This window comes from Gobius niger (genome assembly GCF_951799975.1).
Source record: "Gobius niger genome assembly, chromosome: 11".
NCBI classification, from domain to species: Eukaryota; Metazoa; Chordata; class Actinopteri; order Gobiiformes; family Gobiidae; genus Gobius; species Gobius niger.
The window spans coordinates 10,862,898-10,870,980 of record NC_136862.1 but is presented as its reverse complement, the minus strand read 5'-3'; the positions used below and the strand labels follow the sequence as shown (position 1 = coordinate 10,870,980).

At 37.7% G+C, this 8,083-nt stretch overlaps 1 protein-coding gene across 2 annotated transcripts; it reads left to right on the top strand.

Annotated features, from left to right (window-relative positions):
• The first annotated feature begins 118 nt into the window (after positions 1 to 118).
• On the top strand, positions 119 to 7,692 carry micu2 (mitochondrial calcium uptake 2). 2 transcript variants are annotated; one of them, XM_079566056.1, is made up of 12 exons: positions 119 to 396; positions 1,067 to 1,199; positions 3,309 to 3,340; positions 3,428 to 3,503; positions 3,577 to 3,624; positions 3,791 to 3,873; positions 4,356 to 4,415; positions 4,506 to 4,600; positions 6,668 to 6,839; positions 6,915 to 7,023; positions 7,109 to 7,266; positions 7,337 to 7,692. In XM_079566056.1, the coding sequence occupies exons 1-12, from the start codon at positions 199 to 201 to the stop codon at positions 7,436 to 7,438; spliced, it is 1,266 nt and encodes a 421-aa protein (XP_079422182.1). In that variant the 5' UTR covers positions 119 to 198; the 3' UTR covers positions 7,439 to 7,692. The 2 variants fall into 2 exon arrangements, with proteins under 2 accessions (XP_079422182.1, XP_079422183.1); XM_079566057.1 differs by having other exon boundaries at positions 122 to 396; positions 4,509 to 4,600; positions 7,337 to 7,691.
• The last annotated feature ends 391 nt before the right edge of the window (positions 7,693 to 8,083 follow it).

Here is an 8,083-nt window from a genome sequence, read left to right as displayed (position 1 = left end):
TCTGCTTTCTGCTCACAAAACACTTTACTTTGATTATGGGCATTTTGAGCAGGTTGTTCTGATTTTTCAGTGGATTGTGCTCAGAGAAAGTGCTACGCTACGTGCCTGATATGACGCACCACTGCAGCCTTTACGCACAGTACGGAAGTTTTGGGTTGGGACGGCGCAGCCAGCTGAGCTAGCTCTCTGAAGAAGAAGATGGCCAGCTGGAGAAGGCTCTCTATTCTGCTGAAGGGGGTTCTGCGCACCCCTCGGACTGTACAAGTGTCGGGGGTGCGTCGTGTTGTTGGACCAGGCATCTTGGGGTCCTTGATCGGAGCCGGAGTCGTTTGTTATTACAGTTATCACGAAAACAGCCGAATATCTCCGTGCACCGTGCTCGCAGACGAACAAAAAGTAAGTATCCTGGAACAGTTCAGCCAGAGAAGCTCGTGCGTCTCTCGATTGCTCGTCAGTGCAAAACAATGTGAGTCTATTATTAAAGCAGTACTAAGTAACTCCTCCCCCTAGAGGCCACAAGCGCAACTGCAGGTGTAGTAGAAAGTTACGATGTTCTAACTTATTGTCTTGGAGAGTAAATACTACGCTGACAGGAAAGGCGAAGGGAGAGAGGGTTACTGTGCATCCAATTATACACTGAAAATATTTTTTTTCCGCTCAAACTTGGCTGTAAATACTGTTTAAAGTGACGTTAGCCCGCAGTTAGCTTTGCCCGTTAGCATGTTAGCTTCTTCGTGATTCCATTAGTGTGTATTGCTCACTGCAGTCAAGTTTCAAACATGGTTTTCTGTCCAGAGACACCAGGGGGAGATGAAAGACCCTCCAATCATCCCATAAACACTTGTATTACCCCCACAGGGACTACGAAAATGATTTATTAAGGTAAACACGTTACTTAGTACTGCTTTAATGCGTGACTGGAATTGCTTCACACCAAACGAGTAAAGTGTGCGCCAGTGTAGCTACTTTATCATCAGTAACCCCGCCCCGCTGCCGCTGTCAATTACGCCTTAAACAAACAAACTCCAAAGCGTGTGTCGACTCCAGAGCTCCGTTTCTGTTTCAGGAAGCAGAGAATGGCCAGCACCTGTCAGCCAGGAGGCGCCGCTTCATCCAGTTCGCCTCGGTGGTTTACCAGGACGAGCCCTACATGACACCCAGAGACTTCCTGTACTCCGTGATGCTCGAGAATGTCGACAGTAAGCCATGAAAACAATGTAGCAAAAACATTGATCACAGGATGGAGCAGCAAACAGGAGCTGCACCTCAAAATAAAAGGGGATTTAAAGGCACTATACTTGATTTTTGTTGTTGTTGATATGGAGCAGTAAGCTATAGTGTAAACTCAGATATTCGTGGGGGGAAAAAACAATATAATTATTCCATTTGGACCAATTACATGCAAAGTGAGATCGGCTATGTATTATTATGGCTCAGCTTGTAAAAAACACAAATGAAAAATCTCATAAAATTAGAATATTTTGAAAAAGGACTGTAAGTAAATAAAGGCTTGACATACAGTATGTCACTTTGCATGTAATGAGTGTATATCAATCAAAATCATCATCAATCATGATATTCTAATTATATGACGAGCACCGTTTGTTAGGAACGTTTTAATTTAGTGACTTCCTCTTTCAATGTAACAAAACCAAAAATCAGGTATATGGCCTTAATTTTACATTTTAAGCATGTAGAGATACAGTACCAGTTTTTTTCAAGACCGAAGGCATTAATGAATGAATGAACACATATGGCTATGTTTTAAACAAAAAAAAGTTTAAATTGATTCTGTAAAATAGCCGCCTTTTGCTTTCATTCATTCATTCATTCATTCATTCATTCATTCATTCATTCATTCATCTTTTTTATTTGAGCGTCTGAGTTCCACAAAGTTCTTAATGGGAACAGAGTTCAGCACAGTAATCAAAACCAAAGAAAGAATACATGAGTAGTTTTGTTCATTCATTTCTGTAATTAAACTTCAAATGTGAAACTAGTATCTGATATAGACTCATTACATGCAATGTGTGTGTCAAGCCTTTGATTGTCATAATTTAGATGATTATGGCTTACAGTCCATTTTCAAAATATTTAAATTTTATGAGATTTTTAATTTGGGTTTTTTTTGTAAGCTGAGCCATAATAATGAAATTGATAACAAATAAAGGCTATAGTCTATCATATTAGTTTCACAGTTTAAGTTGAATAACAGAAATTAATGCACTTTTTAACAATATTCTCATTTTCCCAGTTTTCCCTGTCAAACATATTAGAGTTACCCTTTTTAGTTCCCGTGTGTCCATTCATAGTTTAATGTCTTCAACGAGAATCACACAGTGTGTTGAAAATAAAGAATAGCCGATACGTTAAAAGCGTTTCCAAACCTTTAGCGGATACTGTAGTTTAATTTATGCTTTAGGAATGCATGTAAAGTCTCTCAGCGTAACATTTTATCCAACAACTAGAAGGAAATGGTAGCGTTGAAAAAAACATGCTTGTGTTTGCGGCTCTCCTCCTTAGAGCTGACCGTAGCTTTACTGGGACGTCTCCAGCTCGTCGCCATAGATATGTCGACTAAAGGCAGCCAAATATGAGATTTAAATAGGTTGATCTTCATCCAGATCCATTCTTTGATTACCCATTGCAAAAAATAACATTTTCTGCCTGTCATTCGGAGTATGTTTTGTATTTGAGGCAACAGTGTAAATCCAAAATGCTACGCAGCGTAGTTAGGTGTTTTTTCTGGTTAGACATGGTTTACACCCAGTTTAGACAGGCGTTATCCAAATTTAAGGTTGTTCTAGACCCGTTTAGTCCTAATTTGATCTTGATCTAGTCCTGGTGGTACTGGGAGGGTCCTATATTTATGGGGTTGCACTTTGTGTGAAAAGTTTGAGAATATATGACTCATGCAGTATAGAAACTTTACTCTTTTCGGTGATCCAAGTGCTAGATCTGCATGAATTAAGCAAAATAATGAAACAAAAAGAGTTCAAATTTAGGTTTAGTAAACATCTTTAAAATGTCAACAAACTGTGTTAGCAGTTGAGACCTTGCATTAATTATACCACATTAGAAAAACCATCATCATCTTACAATTTTCAAATTGTGGATCAAAAATGCCATCAATTTTCAATCCAATGCAGAATCTTACCAACTTTTTTACTGCCATAAAAGACTCATTGCTCACTATTAAAAGTAAAACAAAGTGTAAGTCGTCAAGCAAAGCCCCCAAAGTCTCCCTTAGAGTCCTTTGAACTGTACATGTAATAACCCCCATGCTGTCTGTGTGTTGTGTGTCATAGGAAAGCTGCATATGAGAATTTTGGAAGAGTCGGTACGTAAAAAGATTAGAGACATTTTAAAATGTCTCTAATTAATCAACCTATAACAATACTATGAATTTGAATGTGTCTTTTTGTAGGAAATAAGTAATATGTTGGTGGCAGCTGCAAAAGCCAGGGGAGGGAATTCTCTGTTCCGTAATCTGGGGGACAATGGTAAGTTTAATTTTATTTGCTTTTATGTTACATCAACATAATCTTGGTTCTAAAAAATCTTATGTCCCTTCAGGTCTGATATCATACACAGAATACCTCTTTCTGCTGACAATCCTGACAAGTAAGTACCTTTTTCTTTGGTTTTAATTATTAATCATGTGTTTTCATTCATGGATTTAGTGTTTTCCTTTTGATTTTGAGATCACACATTCCATGAACTGACACCTGCTACAGTATTGCATGTCGCTACCTAATAACAAACCCTCAATAATCTGAGCTGTTTCCAGAGCCACGCACCGGGTTTCACATTGCTTTCAAAATGCTGGATGTGGATGGCAATGAGCAGGTGGACAAAAAGGAATTTCTAAAGGTAGCTATCACACATATACTTGACATTTGATAATAGAGAGCAAAAACAGAAATGTCCTCCTTGCCCTTAATGTCCCAATTGTTGCTGCTCTTAATGCTGCCTGTCTTTGGGCTGTGGTGACTCCAGCCCCTATGAAAAGGTGAGGGACAAGTGCCTTATGTGTTTGCATCAGTCTGTCTCGCCTCTTCACATTCGAGTGCTGCAGCCAGACTCTGATGTCAAGAGGGAACCAGTTTGCGTAGATCAGGCCGAGGCTAGTTCAACTTCCGTACACCGCATGTTGGCACCCGTTAAGTAGCTACATGTTGTGACTTGGTGCACAACTCAGAAATGCATTGGATGAAGTAAGAGGGAAATGCATGGTTGTCATGGAGTGAATGTTTTGTGTTGTATTGTACGTGTTCGTAAAATGTAACTCGGAGCAAACAAATGAGCTGTCAAATGATTCTTTTGATAACAATTGTCTTTTGTTGTCACTGAAGCTCAAGAAAATCATTTCGAAAAGTAAAAAACGAGCGGCGCTAGCAAAAGACAATGCCGAGGTGGGTACACACTTATTGTAGTAAATGCATTATCCTCTCATAAAGTGTATTTGAAAATCAGCCACTCATTTGTTACTTGTATATTTCCAGCAGAACTCAGAGGAGGGAGGTGTGAATACCTCACTTCAGGCTTACTTTTTTGGGCAGAAGGGAGAAAATAAGTTGCAGTATCAGGAGTTTCGCAAGTACGTTGTACGCAGAGTTAACCTGAACAGTATTGAGCACACACATAAATCCTCTCGGTCTCGCTGGTCAGTAGATATTACAGTGCTATTATTACACTTATATCACCCTGTGAATCTCTGAATTAAATAGTGCAGGAAGAGGATGAACCTTTATTGGGATATTTAGAGGGTCAAAAATGTAGTATTGGTGTATCTAGCATGGTCTAAATAAGGTCTAAACAAGTAAACCACTAACTCAGGTCAGAACAGAAGCAAAACCAGGTCTAAACCAGATCTACACGATGTCTAAAGGAGTAAACCACTAAACCAAGTCTAAACAGGGACTAAACCAGTTCGTCACTTTAGGTCACTTTGAAAATAATATACTTTTACTTTTAACCCAATTTAATAATGTAGTGGAGTAGAAAGTACAGATACAGGCTCTAAAATGTAGTGAAGTAAAAGTAAAAAGTATTCATCATAAATTAATAATTAAGTAAAGTACAAGTACCTATAAAGATAATGTACAGTTCTTCAAATATACAGGTGCTCGTCATATATTTAGAATATCATGACAAAATGTTCTGTTATTCAACTTAAACTGTGAATCTAATATATGATAAACTCATTACATGCCAAGTGAGATATGTATAGCCTTTATTTGTTATAATTGTGATTATTATGGCTCACAGCTTGAAAAAAATCTAAAATTGAAAATCTCAGAAAATTTGAATATTTAAAAAATGGACTGTGAGCCATAATAATCAAAAATATAACAATCAAAGGCTTGACACATGTCACTTTGCATGTAATGAGTCTACATCATATATACTAGTTTCACATTTTAAGTTGAATAACAGAAGTGAATGCATTTTTTCATGATATTCTAATTATGACAAGCACCTGTATATTTGAAAAACCGTACATTATCTTTCTTTTTTTTTTCTTTCTTTTTTTTTTTTATTTATTTATTTGAACAGGGACAGTGTACAATATACATTAACCTCAAAGGGAGAGATGCATTGTACCAGGTTATAGCACTTGTGCTAATTTCCACCTGCAGTCCCTGGGCAGACTGATGTCAACAAAGTCATAAAAATACTAATACAGAATAATACATTTCCCCAAAAACAGCATTAAAATCAACACACACTTCATTCATTCAAAGCATTAGATTTCACGCTCTTGCACACACACCAATTACAGGACATTATGGGAACAAGTTTGTTTTAAAATAAGCCATTTTTTAGCCTGGTGTGAAAAAGTGTTAAAATTTACACATGTGGTCAGCTCTGTTGGCAACATATTCCACTGTTTGATGGCCACACTGGAGAAAGCGGAGCTGCGGAGTGCGGATTTACACTGGGGCATCCTACACTCGCCCCGAACAGTCGACCGAGTGGCTCGAGATGAAATTTCTGAGCTCAGTGAAATAAACTTTTTTAATGGAGGAGCTGCTGTACCATTAATTATCTTGAACAACAGACAGAGATTTGAATATATGATTATGTTTTCAAAACTTAATATACTATGTTTTTTAAGAATATGACAGTGATGATATAAGCGAGATTTTTTGTCATGAACTTTAAGAGAACTTTTGTACAATGACTCCAGGGGCCTTAATGCTGTTTTACAGGCCTGCGACCAACTCGTCATGCAGTAGCGAAAGTGCGGGATTATCATCGCATTTAGATAAAGATTAGAAGCATCTATAGTCAAAGAGTTTCTAATATATCTAAAATTCGCTATGTTAAATTTCAACGTATTGGTTAATTTTTTTATATGTTTTTTGAAATTTAAATTTGGGTCCAGAATGACTCCTAAATATTTAATTTGGTCTACATTTGAGATTTCCTGACCTTCAATGGTGATTTTTGGTCCAGTCTCACATAGTGAGGATTTAGAGCGATTTGTGAAAAACATAGAAACCGTTTTGTCAATATTCAAGGTTAAATGAGAGTTTTTCAACCAAATAGAAATGTTTTTCATTTCCTCGGTTAACTTTTGTGTAACCTCTTTAACAGTTTTCCCATGAATATACTTGTTCACTTGTTATCATGAGACTGAGGGACTTGTGTTTGTGTGCAGGTTCATGGAGGACCTGCAGGCTGAGGTGCAGGAGATGGAATTCCTGCAGTTTTCCAAAGGCATGGACACCATGCGGCGCGAAGACTTTGCTGAGTGGCTGTTGCACTACACCAACGAAGAAGACAATGAGGTCTACTGGCAGAACATGAGAAAAAAGATCCCCGCTGGACAAGTAATTGACTTACCCCTTCTGTAGCCCATGTAAGTAATTTGTGAAATGATGAATGTGTTTGGGCATGTGTTGCAGAGTATCACTTTTGAAGAATTCAGAGCTTTCTGTCTCTTCACAAACAATTTGGAGGATTTTGCGGTTTCCATGAAATTGGTCACAGAGGCCAATCGTCCTGTTGGGATGGGTAAGATTATCTGAAGATATTTTCAATTATCAAAGTGTAGAATACATCATTTAACTTTTTTTAATATATATATATGTAAATTCAGCTCAATTCAAGCGTGCAGTCCGAATTGCCACAGGCCATGCTCTTTCTGACAACGTGCTGGACACTGTCTTTAAACTTTTTGACATGGATGGAGACAACTGTCTGAGCCATAAAGAGTTCATTGGTGTGATGACAGACCGAATAATGCGAGGTTTGAAGGTAAACTTTTCACTGAGAAAACATTATTCTGGACTAATTTCGGATGGCTCATTATGATCTTTGGCATCAGGTGCAGCATCAGACTGGCATCTCAGGCTATTGGAAATGTGTGAAGAGAGAGACCCTGAAGGGCGCAAAGGAGGCCCTTGGAGCCGGCGGGTGTCCCATTTAGAGCCACTTGGTGATAATGATCGCTACAATCACTGTCTATACATTAGAACAAAAGGCATGAACCTATTTGAAATGTGAGCACTAGTTAAGAACCACTTTATGCTGTTTACACTTATCTGTGGCAACTTATTACAGATATGCTTTTGTAAGAATTTGAATTACAGCGTGTGAATTTAAATGAACTACTATGATCTGTATGGAAAGGTCTTTTATGTAAATGCAATATCATGATAAAAATGCAAGTTGAAATAAATGACTTGGCCTCCAATTAATAAACAAGCAACGCCTATTTTTGTCTTTTATTAGAGCTGACCAAGTACGATCACGAGTATGTGGGTTAACCATTTGAAGATTGTGACGCTAATTACTTTACCATACATAGAATTCCAAAAGTAAATAAGACAAAGCAAGCTTACACCTGTGATGAACAAATGTGACAAATGCCAAGGTTTTCAGCAAATACAGGAAACACAGCTACAAGACAGACATTACATTGAGCATGAAGCCATCTTTGGTCTTCTCATAACTATAAAACAAATACATATAAATTTGTATTGTATCAAAAATAGAAATTACAGAGCCATATTGAAAGTAAATTCACATTTTGATATACAATAAGAGACAGGCAATTGGTTACATTACAGTT